General features: G+C 31.2%; 1 protein-coding gene and 1 pseudogene across 1 annotated transcript; both read left to right on the top strand.

The window, feature by feature from the left end:
* On the top strand, positions 7078-9208 carry LOC18588876 (annotated as a pseudogene).
* Positions 10715-14287, top strand: LOC18588875 (calcium uptake protein 1, mitochondrial). The gene is made up of 7 exons (XM_018127086.1): positions 10715-11155; positions 11269-11336; positions 11858-12081; positions 12245-12328; positions 13002-13215; positions 13452-13748; positions 13890-14287. Exons 1-7 carry the CDS (start codon positions 10762-10764, stop codon positions 14100-14102), a joined length of 1494 nt encoding a protein of 497 aa, XP_017982575.1. The 5' UTR covers positions 10715-10761; the 3' UTR covers positions 14103-14287.

Here is a 19094-nt window from a genome sequence, read left to right as displayed (position 1 = left end):
TCTCTCTCTCTCTCTCTCTCTCTCTCTCTACCCATGCTAACCGGCGATAACCCAAGCACCAGATCCAGCGCTTGTCGGGCTTCCTCTCTCTCACTCTTCTCCTCTCTACCCACGCTAACCGGTGGCAACCCAAGCACCAGATCCAGTGCCTGTCGGGCTTCCTCTCTCTCACTCTTCTCCTGCCGACGCAAACCCGAGCCCCTTTTCACTCACACTCTCTCTACCGATCCGCTTTCCCCTCCTTTCATTACGCATTTTTTGATTTTTTGGTATCTCTCTTTTATGTATCTTTCTTGGTTTTTTTTTTTTTTTGTGTGGATTGTTGTGGCTGCTAGAGACTTAGGAATTTTTGGTTGTGCTTGTTTTCTTTTGCTTGCAGGATCCCCCCTTTTCGATTGCTATAGTGCCCCCTCCTCTTTATACCCGGTTCCTGGGCATTGGGGGGGCACGTTCCACTACCCTGCCAGACGTGAATTTTTCGCGTCTGGCAGGGTGAGGGGACGCACCCTGCCAGTCGTACCTCTTTCCCCCATTTTTTCATTTCTTCTTTGTTTTTTAATTGTTATTATTTTATTATTTTTTTAATTCATTTTTTTGTTTATGATTTTAGTGTCTACAGCTGCCCCTCTTTGAACATTTCGAAAATTCGAAATAGTGCAAAGACGTAGACACTGTATTTGACTAAATTCTTTAATTCTCTTACCAAGTTTTTTTTTCTTTTTATTATATATATTATTTTTATTTTTTATTTTTTATTATTTATTTTTTTAATTCATTTTTTTGTTTATGATTTTAGTGTCTACAGTATGTATTCATTAAAATCATTTTGTAAACTTACTTCAAATTTACAATGTGATAATGGAAAATTATGGGGAAAGGTTTCGTTGGATTATGCCCCATACAGGTGGTGGTCTTTATGTGGCAATTAATATGGAAGAAGGTTGTGATTAAGACGAAGCTTGCAAAAGTGGTTACTTGGTGATGATTAGATGTTGTGTGTAATATGTAATCAGGGTCGAGAAACAATAAAACATCTATTTTTTACATGCATCAAATCTTGGAAGAAAAGGAATTTATGGTGTACTGAGTGGTATCTCAATTAGGTTTTACCAAATAATCCATAGTTTTTTCTTGTTTTGGAGGTTAGTTTGTTTCTATAAAGGACAATAACAAAATGTTAGATTGCTAGCCTTCTTTACAATTACATGCTCGTTGTGGTTATTTCGTAATGATATAGTGTTCAAAGACAAAGTTCGGGATGTTTACCAAGTATATGATCTTATTAAGTCACGTATTGTCGTGCGGGTGAAAGCTAAGTGGCCTAATATGATTGATTCAACAGAGAAAATATTTTGATGTCCATCTAATGTGCAAAATATACAAGAAGAGAAAACTATAGGCCCGGAATAAGTGTGGGTGGCTCCACCGATAGATTGGCTGAAATTAAATGTTGATGGAGCCTCTTCTGGAAGCAATGGTGAGGCTGGAATTAGAGGAATTTTGCGAGATAACAATGTGGTAATTAAAGCTTTGTTCTCAAAGTCAATTGATTTAGGAGATTTTAATTTAGTAGAATTATTGGCAATTAGAGAAGCTTTTTTGATATATCCAAGTGACAAAAGGCTCCACATGTCTGGTTTGTGAATTGAAATTGACTCGAGCAAATAACTCTAAAGATACTCCTTGAAAAATAAGGAAATGGCTAGTGTATATGGAGAGTTTGAAGATTGGTCTCGTAGTGGAAAATAACTCATGGTGAGTACAAAGAGCTATGGAGTTAAGTAGAATGTTCCCTTAAAATGCCAAGTGGTTCGAGCTTTGATATACACTTATGTGTATTGGGGGATATCTTTACCAAAAGTGGGATGCATTGTGTGTACCGCTGCATAATTGCGACTTTGAATGATATTGGCAGTTTAGAGGCATTCAGAAAGGCAAATTTCAAACGAAGATTAAATAGTTGAGTTTATAGAGTGGACTCCACCTAAGGTAGAGTTCTATATTTTGATTAGCAGTGCCGTGCTAGGTGGTTGTTTGGACGGTGGGCATTTGTTTGAATTGGATACAAATTTCTAAAGTCTGAACAAAGATGAAATTCTTGTGCCAATTAATGTTGAAGGGGTGAAACTCTAGTGGCTGAATGCTAATAAAAAGTAATTGTTGTTGTTATTATTAGTGCTTGTTTGACTCAATTTTTTTAATTTATTTATCTCTTAAAAGCAGAAGTCATGTTAAATAAGATTTTGAAAAGCTTTTAAAAGAAAAAAAATAATTTTTTTTAAAAAATAAAGTCTAAAAAAAAGAACTTTTAGAAAAGCTTCATAAAGGAGCTTTCTCTTTTTTTTTTTTTTAAAACATGTTAGTTTTTCATGAAAATTTATATCTTTATTCCAAAAATGTTCTCATTTATTAAAAATAATCTGAATATCATTCTTTCAAAAAATACTCTCTTCTCTCTTAATCGATCTCCCTCTCCTCTCCCTCTCTTTGCAAATCACTCATCTCCAACGCAAATTTCGATCTCCCTCTCCTCTACCTTTCTTTACAAAGACTACTAAAAAAAAAAAACAAAACACTCCGTAACAAAATACCTTTTATGGTAATTTCAACCAAAATTAGAATTTATATAAATTGTTTTGCTAAACAGTTTATCTATGAAAAATGACTTATAAAGTAAATTTATCAAATATTTTTAACTTAATTTTAAAAGCTATTAATTTCATAAGAGTTTTATAATAGTTTTTAAGTTAAAAAAAAACTACACCAAAATGGCTCAAATTGTGATTTCAGCAAGTGGATTGGTGCGTTCTTGGACATGTAGTTGTTCTAAATTGGATAACATAATAGAGTGGATAGACTTCTGTGTCACATGTTGATATATCTAGATAAATCCAAAATCTAGATATTATTAGTTGCTATGAGATTTGCTTTTCTTCTTTTATTACATATCTAAGCAAAAAGCCAAACAGCTAATGCTTAGCTGCTAGCCTTTCTAATAAAATAAACTTATCTTAAAAAAAAAAGATTATTATCTTATATATGACCAATAAAATTTTTAAATTTTGTAAATAAATTTATCCAATTGACGCACACTATGAAAATATGAATTTAACAACAAAAATTTTATATAATTTTACAAGGTGTGCAAATAATCGTTCTTCACAAAAATATTTGCAACAATTTCTTTACATATTTTGCTGCAGAATATAGTTTGCAACATCTTTTGCAACACAAGACTTTTCTATTACGAAAATGTTTATACAACAATATATAAATTGTTGCAAGATGCAACAAATAGTAGTATTATGTTGTCGGATTTACTACGTAAGTGCACATATCGTTAACAAGTAATATAATAATAAAGAGAGCATTGAATTTCACAAAAAATTGTACCAACTTTGCTAGGGTCCGAATCCCCCCTCCCTCAATTATAAAAAAAAATAAATTATTACAACCTAATTTGTTTAAACAACCAAAATAAAGTGATTAACTAAAAGAAAAACTAAAAAAACTAAATAATAGCTAAACTGAATGTAAAATTTGATGATAGATCTTAACTAGAAAAATTAATCAATAAATAAGCTTAGGATTACAATATCTCTCAACACTTCATCTGAATTTTATCTCTCTCTTAACTTACTAAATGGATTGAATTACTAACCTAGAGTTTTCAAATTATTTATAAGTCTCTTATGATGTTCTTACAAAAATATTTATCTTAACCAATTCACTATATTCTTATGAGAATTGCATTAAAGACAAACTCATTAAGCTCAAATTCTAATCTTGGCTATATAAGATATATAGGTACATTCATATCCTATATGCAAATCAAATTACCCAATCTACTTAATAAATTTGAACTTATACTATTCCATCCATGATCTACAGTAAAGTCCCTTTTCCAAGTTGTATTTAAGTTTTCAAATCAATCTAATTCGTATTAAGCAATCAGAAGTATTAAACATAACATTGGAATAAACAAAACTTATTCCATTGATCATAAGCAAGAGAGAAATTAAAAATTCAAACTACATGCTAAGTTCAATTACAGTCCTAAATAGAAAAATTTAGTTCATGCTAAATGAAAAAACTTAATCCAAAGAAATTTAACCATAGTAATAATTCAAGAAAAACAAAGAAGAAAAGAAAATAATAGAAAAATAAAGATTTATTGGATCTTCAATCTTCAATCTTTAACAATCTTTTTTGCTTTCTTGGGTGCTTGGTGGCCACTTTTCTTTTGAGAAACCCTATTTTAATTGTGTCTTTCAATTGCCTCAAGAGTGCCTTTTTATAGCCTCCTAAAAAACCTAATTTTTGTAAAGTTCGGAAGAGCCTTTTCCAGAGATATCGATGCGGTGCTGTGGCCTCACTTTCCTGACACTATGGTGCCGCACTTGTTGTATATATATATATATTTTGCATTTCATCCTTCTGATGCTGCAACCTCACTTCTTCTAGCATTGCAGTGCCACACCTATTGTCTCCATTATGCACTCTACTACACTCATTCAACTTGGGACACCATTTTCTCCTCAATTTGGGCTGAATTGGGTAAAGTGGTAAAATGAAAGTTATAGTCTTATCTCTTAGCTTTCTAATGGCCGAAGAATTACATCAATTGAATATCTAGAATGAGAATTATGTTCAAAATACTTAAACATATACGAGAGAAGTACTGGCCATTCATACACTCTTCTTCAACAATTGAAGCCTTTTTATTTGTATACCTACGAAAGTATAAAACTAAATCAATACTAAACTAAAAGTAATTTAACATAAAATTAAAATAAAACAACTTAGATTAAAACAACTCAACATAATTTAAATTAAACTAAGAAAAACAATTAAAAACACTTAATTTTGAACCTAAATATCAAGAACTTAGTTAATTTAATACTTAAAATGTGACTATGAAATAGAGTTATCATGTTGCAAAAGTAATTGCAACAATTTCTGTTAATTTTTTTATAGCAAAATCTAGTTTATAATAACCTATTGCAACATAATACATTTTATGTTGCCAAAAGGATAAAGTTTGCAATATTGTTAAAATTAACAAATGAATTTTTATTATTAAAATTAAAATTTCACTTTTAAAAAAAAACTAAAACTAAAATTTCTTGTAGGAATATTTGCATGTATTAATTATGTTGATTATTAATTTTTTAATTATACGTTTATAATCGGTGTATAAAATAATAGATTTCATAAAATTTGTTTTGATTATTTTAACTTCATAGTTTGTTTTGTTCAAATTAAATTCAACTAAATTCTATATAAATTTAACATATAAATATTTGGTTTTTCAAGATTGCTTGGGTTAAGTTATAGAATTCTTTGATATGTAAATTCATTTTTTTCTCTGATCATACTATTGACACATTTTGTATTCCTTCACAACTAACGGTGAACAAAACCAAATTAGATAAATTCTCTACCAAAATCAAATACGATTTGAGTTAAATGATTCAGTCTAATTGGTTTATTGGATCAATTGATCCAAAATATTTGATCTAGTTCGTTTTTTGGTTAGTTCTTGATTTTGAAATTTTTAGACCAATCTACTCAAAAAACCAAATTAATTTTTTATAATATATGATATATATTAATATATATAATATTTTTTTATATATATTAAGAAGAATTGATAATAAACTTAATTAATATTATACTTAAACATATATTAGTTTATTATATGTACACATACAAATCATAATCATAGCAATTTAATTTTAGTTATATATATTTATTTATAAATCTGTATTAATATGAAATTACAAGTTATATATTTTAAATGATATAACTTATATGTTAATATTATAATCGATGATAGTAATATCTTACATATTAATATGTTATAATTATTACACTTTAGTAATGTTTCATAATATAAAATGTTATGAATATATATATAATTGTATAAACATTATATATATATATATTTAATTTATATATATGTATTATTATAACTTATAATAAATTTTATTTATATGATTACACTTAATAACTTTATTAATTATCACCATAGTTTTTATAACATATTGTTTATAATTAGTTATTATTTATACAAATTTTGATATAAAATTAAAATATTATAATATATAAATTGTGTCATTAATTTCATATATATTATATTATATATATACCTATACTTAATTCATATATATTATAATTTGTTAAAAAATATGATAAAATTTTAATCTATTGGTCTAAAACCAAACCAATTAAACTAATTTTGTATTTGATCAATTTGGTCTTTTTTTATATTTAATCGATTTTGATGTATTTTTTAGAAATATTTAGTTTATTTAATCTTTAAGTATGACGGACCAAATTATTTAAGCCATCCATTTGCTCACCCCTATTAACAACTACTCCACTATCTTTAACAGACCATCAGTATTTGTAAATCGAGTAGGATGTCTACTTCATGCAAAATATAATCATTTAAAAGGTGAAATACTGAAATAGAGCAATACAATCATTAACCGCTTTGAACCCATATACACGAATGAGAGGAAGGAAATATAGAATTTAGCATAAGAGTGTTTTTCTTTTTTTTTTTTTTTCTAACGAAGGGAAAGGTCAGGCTAGATCTTTCGTCTACACATCTTTGATCTGTGGTATATTTTACTACAATATTGACACGGTCAAATTATACAAAACAATCAAATCTTTAAAATATTAGGTGTTTGATTTGCAGAAAGGCTTAAAAATCCAAAGCCTCGTACCGTGAACGTAAATATTGGTGAATGAGGACAGCACGGCATAAAGATGAGGATTAGCGGAGGCGGAGGCTAGTATGGCCCCCGCCCCCCTTCAAAGGTTTCAAATTTTACAATTTCTCTTTGAGTTTTTCATAAATTTTATAGTTTTGTCTTTATTTTTTAAAAATTTAAAAATTTTACTTTTATAAATATTAAAAATATTAGTTTTATCCCTACGAACTAGAAATCTTGACTCCACTGCTGAGGTTAGGTATGATATAATTTGACCCATGAACATAAAGAAATTAACAAGTAAAAAATTAAAAAGGCTATACTGCAGTCTTTAAATAAGCTCGGGGCCTAGGCACTCAGGCATAGGCACCCGTTCTCATTTTATTTCTTTGAACTTTTTGAGAACCCAAATATACTCTAGGGAGAGGAGTTTGTACATTTTCAAAGCTATGGACTCAGGGGTAGCAAAGCTAGGGAGCTCTCTCTTGGTGCTGCCTTGTGTTCAAGAGCTAGCAAAGGGGCCATTAGTAAAATTCCCACCTCGATAGGTGCGCACTGATGAAGAGCCTCCCATCTTATCTGTCACCAATTCGTTGCCACAAGTCCCTGTTATAGATCTGCAAAAGTTCTTTTCTGAAGAATTTAAGGATCTCGAGCTGGAACAGTTGCAACGGGCATGCAAAGAATGGGGTTTCTTCCAGGTACTTTAGTTGTTTTCTCCTATTATCTGCAGCTTGAAATTTCCGTGTAGGCTTAGTAAATGTCACCAATAACACTTTTCAGAAAAAAAATGTCACTATTAACATATATGGATTTGTACCATGCTTTGGGATAAAAGATCCAGTGCTTAAATAGTTAACGAAGGTTTAAGTCATCAAGTAGTAAGAAAAATGTAGACAAAGATTTGGCAGGACTGCGTGAAATTTCGGGTTTGAAATATGGAAGTGTTGCAGTTAATCAACCATGGAGGGAGCACTTTATTGGTGGAAAAAGTGAAGTTGGAGATGCAAGAGTTCTTCAATCTCCCAATGGAAGAGAAGAAGAAGTTTTGGCAAAAACCAGATGACATCGAGGGGTTTGGACAGGCCTTTGTTGTTTGTGAACAGCAGAAGCTTAACTGGGGAGACATGTTCTACATGATCACCCTCCCAACTTATTTGAGGAAACCTCATCTATTCCCTAAGCTCCCACTTTCGCTAAGGTTCTGTCTCTTAATCTCTTGCAATAATTGAAGTGATGTGAAAGATACTTCTCTGGAATTAATACCTATTGCTAGATTTTAGTCTTGATATATTGTTGCTACATGCTAAAAAAACAATAAGTCCCCTTCCCAAAATAAAAGGGGAAAAAACAATGTAAGAAATAACTTCTATATATTTCTTTTAATCCCACAGCTAAGACTACAAAATAAGAGCCTGAATTCTCATTTAACCATGACAAAATAATTGATTGTAGGGAAAACTTTGAAGCATATTCAGCAGAACTGAAAAACCTTGCCATGAAAGTACTTGACCTCGTGGCAAAAGCTCTAGCGATGGATCCTAATGACATGAAAATTCTGTTTGAAGAAGGGCATCAAGCGATGAGGATGAACTATGATCCCCCATGTCCATAGCCGGAGCTTGCAATTGGCCTCAACTCTCACTCTGATGCTGTTGGCCTCACCATTCTACTCCAAATCAATGAGATGGAGGGCCTCCAGATAAGGAAAAATGGGACATGGATTTCTGTTAAACCCCTTCCAAATGCTTTTGTGATCAATATCGGAGACATCATGGAGGTAATTGATGTCTATCATTTTCTACAACTCTAATTGGGGAGTTTTGGTAAATGAAAATAGATTTGCTTCTCAAATGAATAGTTATGTTGTTTTGCAGATTGTTTCCGATGGGATTTACCGCAGCGTTGAGCACCGTGCGACCGTTAATTCAGTCAAAGAAAGGCTTTCAATTGCTAAATTTTACAGCCCGAAATTGGATGGAGATATGGGACCAGCACCAAGCCTTGTTACTCCACAAACTCCAGCAGTGTTCAGGAGAATCGGGGTTGCTGACTACTTCAAGGGTTATTTCTCCCGCAAGCTACGTGGAAAAGCTTATGTGGATGTCTTGAGGGTTCAATATGAGGAAATAAATAGAAACTAAAAATTGAATCTGAGTCCCATATATATCAATTAAACACTAGAGAACTACTATATGATAGAATAAATGTCCTAGACATTAGTGTTCATTCTAGAATAATTATATATTTGCTGATCAGGTGGGTTCCAATGGCGGGCCAAGGCCGGGGTTCAACCACGTATTCATAGAGGCTAGGCTTGACCAAACTGGGCTGGCCCGAAACTAAAATATATATAACACTGACCATGCCCAGCCGTTGCTTTTCTTCACTGCAAATGAGCAAGGTCCAATGTAATTATTTAATTAAACAAAATACAGTCTTTTCGAATGTAAATATCAAACCAGACACAATAATCAAGCAAGATACACTCGAAAAATAGAGAAAAATGACAAAGAATGAGCTCATCAATCAACGCAAAGCAATGTGTCGCCATTTTCAAGCGATCACATATGTGGCATCAAACAGAAGGATCAAAATACTTTTAGCAGCTAATTGGTATTTTGCATTTAAACACCGATAAGTGTTTTTTTTGTGTTCTATTTCATTCAAGTAAAATGGCTTGAATCTAAACCTTTTGGAATTGAAAATTGAAAATAAACAATTTTGGTTTAGAGCAGGGGAGCTATAAACCTATAATTTGTTAAAAATTGAAAATGTCATTTCGTTTTGGAGCTACAAATTGAAGATGGCTATTGTATTGGTGCTACAAGCGGCTTATAGAACAATGTTTATGGACATGTATATTGATTTAACTTTATACACACGGAATTTTGGAGACGTTGACCGAGGGGATGAGAAGCTTGAAATTTTTATTATCAAAACAAAGTAATTTTTTTATAAAAAAATGTAATTTTAGGCAATGAAATCATGTTTGGTTAATTATAATTTCTCATAAATGTTATATTCGACTACCATCTCAAATTAATTTAATTGAGACTTTTAAGTTCAGTTTTTTTATTTTTTAATCAATTCAGGTTTGATTGGGTTCAAATTTAATTTTTTTCAAATGAGTTTTTAAGTTTGGATTTATTTTGGGACTTTTATTTATATTGATAAGCTCGTTTGTGCTGTTGAAAAACTCCATTGTTATAATTATACTATTTATTAAGTACTACAAATCATATTGTTCTCACAATTTCATTAAATTTCCTAGTTAATGTTTGATCATTAATTCAAATTAGAAAACAAAACGATGTAAGGTCTAAAAATTTATTTAAAACCTCATGCTTAGTTTTTGACAACAATGTTCCCTCCACTATTCTCCTTGTTAGGATGCCCTTATGAAAATAGGATTCTGGAGACAAAAAATTGACGATAATATGTCATGTTTGAGTCTGGTTTCCTTACCCCGCGCGAGACAAAATGGATAAGCTTGTTGTGGTGCCCAAGAAAATTAAATTCCCTTTCTCCTTTTTCTCAGTGTTTCAAATTCAAAAACAAAATGAAAATGCTCGAATCTACCACCAAGGTTAAAAAACATTTGTTAATCGGAGACAAAATTAATAAGCTTGTTGTGGCGCCCAAGAAAATTAAATTTCCTTTTTTTTTTTTTTGTTGTTGTCGTTTTAAATTCAAAAGCTAAATGAGAATGAATGAATTTTCCTCCCATGTAACACTAAGCTGTTGTTTGGTGAGTAAGATAATTGGAACTGAAAAATAAGGAGGGTGGTTTAGGAGACTGAAAACCATCAAGGCGTCAACCAGCTTTTGAAAAGGCCGTTATAAAGTATTCTAAATCAAGCTCTAAAAGACCGCCATTTTTCTCGTTCAAAATCAACCGTACTTAACGAACCATCATCCGAATTTTCTATAAATTCCATCCTTTTCCCAACCCAGCAAACGTTTTCAAGGTTTCTTCATCAGCTAAAACGAAATCAAATTAAGCACCAAAGCGTACAATAAGACAAACCGTATTATGTTCTCCTTGCCATCTCTAAGGAAATCCTCACTACTAATCAAACCAGTGCGTTCAAATCAACGGTCGAATACTGCTGTTCGTCCGGTGTTTAACCAACCACAAGGCTCTGGTTCATCTTCATTGGGCTTGGTGAAACCTTCCTTCGGTGGGTCTGGCTCTCGTGACAACAAGAGTGGAGAGCAACTGTTGCTGTTCTTACTGAGATCAGTCTCTTCTGGGGTTTTGATTGTTGGGTCTAGTTTGGGCTTTAGCTACTTTGCCCATTCTTCTTTTGATAGGAATTCTTCGGCTTCTTTTGCCGATGCTCCGAAAGAGGCGACATGGGCAACGAATGGTGATGATCGGTTTGAACATGCGATTCCCCAGAAGAAACCCAAGTTTCTCGTTGGAGGTAATCATGGGAAATTGATGGAGTAGCAACTTTCAATCATTTGTTATACATTTTTACTTTTTCTTCATTAAATGCTGGAATGCGATTATATTTTTTTTCCTCTAATGTTTCAGAAGCATACAGGAGAAGAGTTTTCTTCAACTATGAGAAACGCATACGACTGCAGAGTCCTCCTGAAAAGGTAGGAACTATGCAGTAATCCCTGACCAAATTGTCGTAACATCACTACATTTTAGAGCAAAAGACATTGTATTTTAGTGAATAATATGCAGGGTAAGTCTGTATGGATGTTGAGGTAGGCAAGTAATTAGAGATAATTGCATAGGATAATTATAATTAGCTTTGAATTTATTATATAGTGTTATCTAATGGATGTGAACTTTCATGTCCATCCTTAAGTTCGAGAGGGACAAGCCCCTTTTTTATACTCATAACAAAGTTATGGCACTTTGACCATAAGGGATTCTTAACATAATTGAGTTCTAATTCTGGATAAAAAAAAAAAAGAATAAAAAGCTAGACATTGACTTTGCAGTACCTTCCCTTGAATTAATCAATGAACATTAAATTAAGTTCTAGCTCCTTCTCCATCCTGGTATTGGATATAACATTGTGTAGCTTTCACCATTTCATTTCATTCTATTTTCATTTTGTTTTATTTTTGGAAAAATTCTTAAGCTATGGACTATCTCTATCAATCAGGTTTTCAATTACTTTGCATCACATAGAACCCCTGCAGGAGACGTTCTTATGACACCAGCAGACCTGATGCGGGCACTAGTTCCTGTGTTTCCTCCATCGGAATCAAACCGTGTTCGAGAGGGTTTTCTAAGAGGGGAACGCGTCCCTGGCGAGTTATGTTGTCCCCCTTCACAATTTTTCATGCTTTTTGATACCAACAATGATGGACTCATATCTTTTCCAGAGTAAGTTTCCATTGTCTCTTCAAGCTTGACACTAATTTGCCTAAATATGAAATTTCGTCAATTACATGAACCTGTTTTGAATAACTCCAAACCACTATCCAATGAAGCTGTTGAACGTTAAAAATTAAGATCCTGAAGCAATCTTCGTTGTCAACACTTGCAGGTACATCTTTTTTATCACACTTCTTAGCATTCCTGAATCAAGCTTCTCTGTGGCTTTTAAGATGTTCGACCATAAAAATGATGGGTGGGTAACCAAGTACCAAAAAAACGAAAAGTTCGATATTGTTATCTCTGGATGCAAATACTCTTATCATTCAACAATGCTTTTGCCTTTCTTACTTCATCATTTTGTTGATTTTCTTCCCCATCATTATATTTATAAAATATTATTCAGAAAGTTCTTGAAAAGTTTTATTTCTTATATTCTTTACTAAATTGCTATAGTAGGATTTAACTTATGATTTTTTTCATTTGAGCTCATTATTACTAAAAAGAGTTACATAATGAAAATTTTGTGTGGTATTATTTTTGCCATTAACTCTTATAGTCAGGGTATCCTTCAATGGCTAAAAGCAGGGCCTTCTTCCATGATGGCTTTCTAGGTTTCATCATCCTTCAATAATTCTGCTAGACTGCTACATGTTACTAATAGGTAAATAATTTTTTTCACAAATAGGATGGACGTAGATGGAATTACTCAATAAGTCATTGCCATCAATTAAACAACAAAATAATTAATTGGTTTTAGGTTTCCAAAGACAAGATTAAGGAACTTAGCCATATTTCTGTCATATTAGTTTTTCGGCTTCTTGTTCTTATTGATTTTTACTGCTTATTTCTTTTATCCCAATTGGTTTTACTTAACTGATTATATGTGCACTTCAACAAAAAAATCACAATATTTCCATTATTAACAGAGAAATAGATAAGGAAGAATTCAAGAAAGTGATGGCTTTGATGCGAGCACAAAATAGACAAGGGGCTTGCCACAGGGATGGACGAAGACTTGGCCTCAAAGGCACTCAGCCTGTAGAGAATGGGGGATTGGTGGAGTACTTTTTTGGAAGAGATGGCAAGACATGTCTAAAACATGACACATTTGTCCAATTTTTACGGGATTTACATGATGAAGTATGTGATTCATTGTTGCTTTGATCTTTCTCAAAAGTTAAATCCTATTCTCATTGGTTTCATCAGTAATCAACATTTGATCAGATATCCTCCCAGAATTGTATTTCTGTAGTTTTGCCTTGTTTTGTACCTTAATAGGGAAAAAGTTGCAAATATAATCAATATCTTAATTGACTTTTTCTCTTCAGTTTGACTTATACTTGGTAGAAACTAACTTATATCTTTGAATTTTGTAGATCTTGAAGTTGGAGTTTGCCCATTACGACTACAAAATACATGGTACAATATCAGCTAAAGATTTTGCATTGTCATTGGTTGCCTCTGCTGAAATTAGCCACATAAACGAGCTGCTTGATCGCGTTGATAAACTTGACAACGAATCACATCTTAGAGACTTGCGGATTACATTTGAAGAATTCAAAAAATTTGCGGAGTTACGGAAAAGATTGCAATCATTTTCTCTAGCCATTTTCAGTTATGGAAAAGTGAATGGGGTGTTAACGAAAAAGGATTTCCAACGAGCTGCATCTCAGGTACGTGCTCTTAACTGTCTCCCCGTCTTTATGCATGCATGTGTCAAGCAAGCTATAGTGCCTTCTTTAACTTCCTAATTATTAGTATAATTTTTACCTCTTTTGTCAATGCTAAGTGTTCGTGCTATTTGAATGTTGAAGGTATGTGGAATAGCAATTACGGATAGTGTGGTTGACATAATATTCCACGTGTTTGATGCAAATCGTGATGGAAATTTAAGCTCAGATGAGTTTGTGAGAGTTGTACAGAGACGGGAAAAGAGCAACTCACAACCTCGAGCAGACACCAAGGGATTGATATCTTGCTGGCTAAGTTGTGCAACAAATTGCTCCACTTCGAAGCTGCTTCTTTAATTAGATGATCATCCTAGAATTGATCTATGGAAATGGAAATGTTCAACACTCAATTAGAAGGTGTGGAGTCAATTACTTAATCAGACGCAGGCCTGTTTTCTACGATGTACATACTTCTTCCTTGTGAAAATCAAAATCACTTGTTATCTAGTGAATGTAAATTGGTCACAATTATTTAATGCATTGTCAAGCATCCATTACCTCACGCATATATATCACACAAATAAAAAAAAAAATTCCATTTGCTCTTTTTCTGCCTTCATAAATGAAGTGCATCTACGTGGATAACTTACAACTCTTGCGAATTTAAAATTTTAAGAAAGAAGGAGCCGTTGCCTGAAAAGTCAAGGTCGACGACGGCGGCATCGAGGAAGGGAGAGAGGGATGAGAGAAAGGGGTTGGACGCTTGAGTTAGTGGCAGAAGAAGAGGAAAGCAAAAATGAAGAAAGAAAAAAGTTTTTATTGTTAGGATTAGACTATAGTTAAAATCTAAAAATCTTCTCAAAATACTTCAAAAAGACATTTTAGTGCTTTTTATTTTAAAATGATGTTTTTAGGTCCTTAATTGTTAACACTGTTACTCAATAGTTATAAAATATTTATATAATATTTGGTATAATTTTTTTTAATAATTGACTAACGGTGTTAACAGTGAAGAGTTGAGAAGATTTTTGAATTTTACTTTCAAAAACAACATAATTTTGGTAAATGAGAAATAGAAAAAAAGAAAAAGTAATGTGTGTCGAGTCCACCCAAGCCCAACTCTGATCAGCTTTCGACCATGCAGATTTGGATTAAATCTAATAATAATTGAAATATTTTCTAGGTTTTTGTTTTATCTTTTAATTTTTATTTTATTTACGTAAAATTTGACATGAATTAAATTTATGAAATTACTTTTAAAGGTAAGAATAAAAATAAAATAATAAATTTAATAAGCTCTTACCAACAATATTGGGATCCTAAAATTATTTTTAAGTGCATTAATTCTAATTAATTGTACAGTTATAAGATAAAAAACCAGTAATTAAAATTGAAAATAATTTACAAAACTAAATCATTAAAATTAAGAAAATTTCAATGGTTGTAATTGATATGAAATAGTAATTTCAGTATATCTGATTTTATTTCATTATTATGAATTATCATAATTAAAAAAATATTATTATATTAACATTGACATATCTTAAAATATAAAAAAATTAAATCTTTCCAAAATTAAAAATTACTTAAATAAAAAAATTTTGCTCTAACAAGCTATGAGAAAAAATATAAAAAATGTTATCGCTTTAAAGTAATTATCTTTAACTTATTTTTCCTACTATTATTTATAGTGTTTTTAAAATTAAAATTACTCCTTTTTTATTATTTTTATAATTATTTATAATATTTTTAATTTAAAATTATTTTTATCATAAATATTTGAAAAAAAATCCTACGCGGACCAGGCACCACTCTAGTAATGATCAATAATGAGACTTAAAATATGTCTACGTGGTTAAGATTATTGCTAAGATGACTAAATTCGGGGGCTTAAGATAATATAAAGATTTAAGCACTAAGGACTAGAGATGTACATGATTCGGTTTAAGCTTGATTGACCTTTCTAAAATCGATCACTTCATTTATATTACATTTATTATTAAAATATTAAAAAAATTATTTTAATAATTTTAATATATTAGAATTGGAATTAAAATAATTATTTATTACAATAAAAATATACCTAAATGGATCCAGGTCTAAAAATCATGCTTTGATCCAATTTAAGTCAAGGCAAGCTTACAAGCCTGAATGAGAAAGTCAATCCTTAAATATATATATATATATATATATATATGCCTAAAGTGAATTAATCACGTACATATACCTAAAGTGAATTAATCGGTAACTTATTTTTATTACCAATTAACATTACAATATACTAAATATACTAAAGAAAAAGAAAATCAAGACCTATTCCATCAATAGGCAAGTGCATATCGGTGATAATACAATTAAAGCACGTTTGGTTCGCGGAATAGATATGAATAGAATAGAATAATTATTATGTGAGAATAGAATAAGTATTACGTAGTTTGGTATGATGAATGAAATAGAGTATGAATAATTATTATAACTTATTACAGTGTTTGATTGGTAGCAAAAACTTTGGAATAAGAAAAGAATGAAAAATAAAAAGAAAAAAATACCCTTTATTATATATAATTATTTATTTTTATTTTAATTTTTTAATATTAATAATTGATAATTAATTAAAATATTAATAATTAATAATTTAAATATCAATATTTTAGTATAATTTAATTATTAATATGTTAATTAATAATATTTTATTTATAATTTAATATTATTATGATTAAAATCTTAATATTTTTTATTTTTTATTTATACTCATTAAAAATTTAATATATTAATAATTTAATAAATAAAACATTAATAGTTTACAATATTAATATTTTAATATTTTAATCATATTAATATTAATAATGTTTAAATTATATATAAAATATTAATATTTTAAATTTTACAAATAATTTTTTCTTTTTTATTCTATTTTTTTCCTTTTTCCTTTTTTCTTTTTCATGGGTCGGTCACCGAAAAGGCGACCAGTGTAATAAAATGCTAATCTGGCACACCATGTGGTTGGATCTGGCCACTACGGTGCCAGATCAGTGCTTCCCCGCTGCTGGATTTGGCCGTGAAGTGCCAGATCCAACCGTGGGATCTGGTAGGGAAGCACCAAATCCTGCACTTCCCGCGATCAGATTTGGCTGTTGAGTGCCAGATCTGACTGGATCTCGGTTGAATCTTGTCCGAAAGGACTAGATCGACGCTTTTCGACCATATTCGGTAGTGAAACCGTCGTCGCTGCCGCCGCTGCTGCCGTTGCCACCAACGTCATCTCCGATGTTAAGTGCTAGTTAGAGAGAGAATGAGAGAGGAAAGAACATGAGAAGAGAGAGAAAGAAGAAGCGAAAATGAGAAGAAAAAATATTTATAGGTCTACGGTTGTAATATTTTTAAATTATAAGAGGTATTTTAGTCTTATCACATTTTAGAGTTATTCCTTAAGTTATTGAATAGCAAAACTCATGGAGAAGCTCGGATGTAGTTATACATGAGTTTTACCCCATTTAAAGAATAGTTATTATTAGATAATAGCTATTCCTTGTGGCATTGCTGTACCAAATGGAGATAGAGTAAAAACATGGGAATAATTAGGGAATAGCTTAGCTATTCCTTGCACCAAACGTGCAGTTAGAATTTCCCTCACTTGGAAATGATTTATTTATCAGTTGACGCCAAGTCAAAGGTCTCTTTATGGATTATTCATCACATCTGAACCAAGAAACACGGCAGCCAGCCCAAGCTAACTCTTTGTTTTTATGTGATTACAACAACAAATCATTTATTTTTATAAAGAAAGAAGAAGTAATAAAATCTTTCTCGTTTCCTTGGCAAAAACAAATAAAAAAAGAGAGCGCAAATTACCAACATAAACTATTATCAAGCTCTAACCCCTCATAAAATTATGTAATTAATACTATTCGATAACATCTGCTAGCTAGAAACAAACTACCCATAATTATACCTTAATATATTTTATTACGTAACCACTAAATAAATTTTGATAAAATACTTCACTAATTATCCTGTAAAAAATATACTTTTATGTTTATGAAAGTCAATAATAATAATAATAATAATAGAAGTAAAAAGATTGATGGATATGTCAAGTCAAAATCTTCTCTATGTCGTAACGTGCGGGTCCGGGAACCCGTCTGCCAGACGCGGGCGAAAATTAAATGGTTTAGGAGTCGCCACCAATCTTTTTTTATCTAGGTGTGATTGGTCACCTATTAACCCGATTCTAATCTACGAAGTCCTAAATTAATTTTAGATTCGTCAAAAGAACGAGAACTGATCCACATTTTTCAGAGATAGGTTCGGGAGTGCGGTTACGCACGGAGAAGGGTTAGCACCTCCGTGACGTCCGTTTCGCGAACGGTACCATTTAATCTTAAGTTATCCTATTATAGCCTACTTTTGATTTAGTCCCCGCTTATTAACTAATTTTCTATTAAACTGACTGCTTGAGTCTTTTATTTGGTTTTACGTATGCACATGATGCAAGCGTAAAATGATGTCATGACTTGTTTATTTTAAATAATGGGGTCGATAATCTTTTATTGGAAAATCATTCGAAGATCATCCCGACGCTTTGGTGAAGTGTCGAAATTTTCCTCACCTAGAGATATCCCCGGAAGAACTCGTCTTTACAAGCTCTTCGGGGAAATCCCATCATCGAAATTCCCGCACCATTTGCAAGATAAATGTGGCGTGCTATGACAGGATAAAGTGATGATGTCTACATGCACGCGTTTATTGACTTAAGCGGTTCATAATTCATCCAATTGTGTGTTTAATAGTTTATCACCTTATTTATATATTTATTTTGTCATTTTTTTTTCATGGATTATTTATTTAGTTTATTATTATTATTTTTTATTTTTTTATTTTCTATTTAGATCCATATTGTTGATTAACATTTAACTTGATTATATAACTTGTCGAATAAACAATTAATTAAATTAATGGTTAACTTAAAATTTTTTTTAATGATATTTATTTGCTGATTAAATAATTACACTATCTTAGATTTAAATGTATCATTATGTAGATTTATTTTTCTTTATTATTTTAGCGACGCGTATTGAAGTTTAGAGTTTGGATTTATCTCGACGCTTCGGTGAAAATCCGTCTCGTGCTTCGTATTCAAAAGAAATCCACTTAGAAAAGGCAACTCTTTACCTCTCTTAGGTGAAATTTTTCAAACGATCATTTCATTTTTCCTTTTTTATTCTTCTCATTTATTTATCATTATTACTATACTTATTTCTTTAAAAAAAAAAACTAAATCTATTACGAATTTTCTTTCTATTTATTTACTTATTTTAATTTTTTCTAAACCATGCATTTTACTATTAC

The sequence above is a fragment of the Theobroma cacao genome, chromosome 9 (genome assembly GCF_000208745.1).
Source record: "Theobroma cacao cultivar B97-61/B2 chromosome 9, Criollo_cocoa_genome_V2, whole genome shotgun sequence".
Classification (NCBI taxonomy): Eukaryota; Viridiplantae; Streptophyta; class Magnoliopsida; order Malvales; family Malvaceae; genus Theobroma; species Theobroma cacao.
The sequence above is the reverse complement of the archived record's forward strand: the minus strand, read 5'-3'. Positions and strand labels throughout refer to the sequence as shown.

Bases quoted from the DNA above. Each gene is read 5' to 3' on its own strand.
- LOC18588875 (XM_018127086.1), top strand. From the start codon at position 10,762: ATGTTCTCCTTGCCATCTCTAAGGAAATCCTCACTACTAATCAAACCA. The intron at 11,156-11,268 runs GTAATCATGGGA...CTAATGTTTCAG, and splicing joins ACCCAAGTTTCTCGTTGGAG to AAGCATACAGGAGAAGAGTT. The intron at 12,082-12,244 runs GTAAGTTTCCAT...CAACACTTGCAG, and splicing joins GGACTCATATCTTTTCCAGA to GTACATCTTTTTTATCACAC.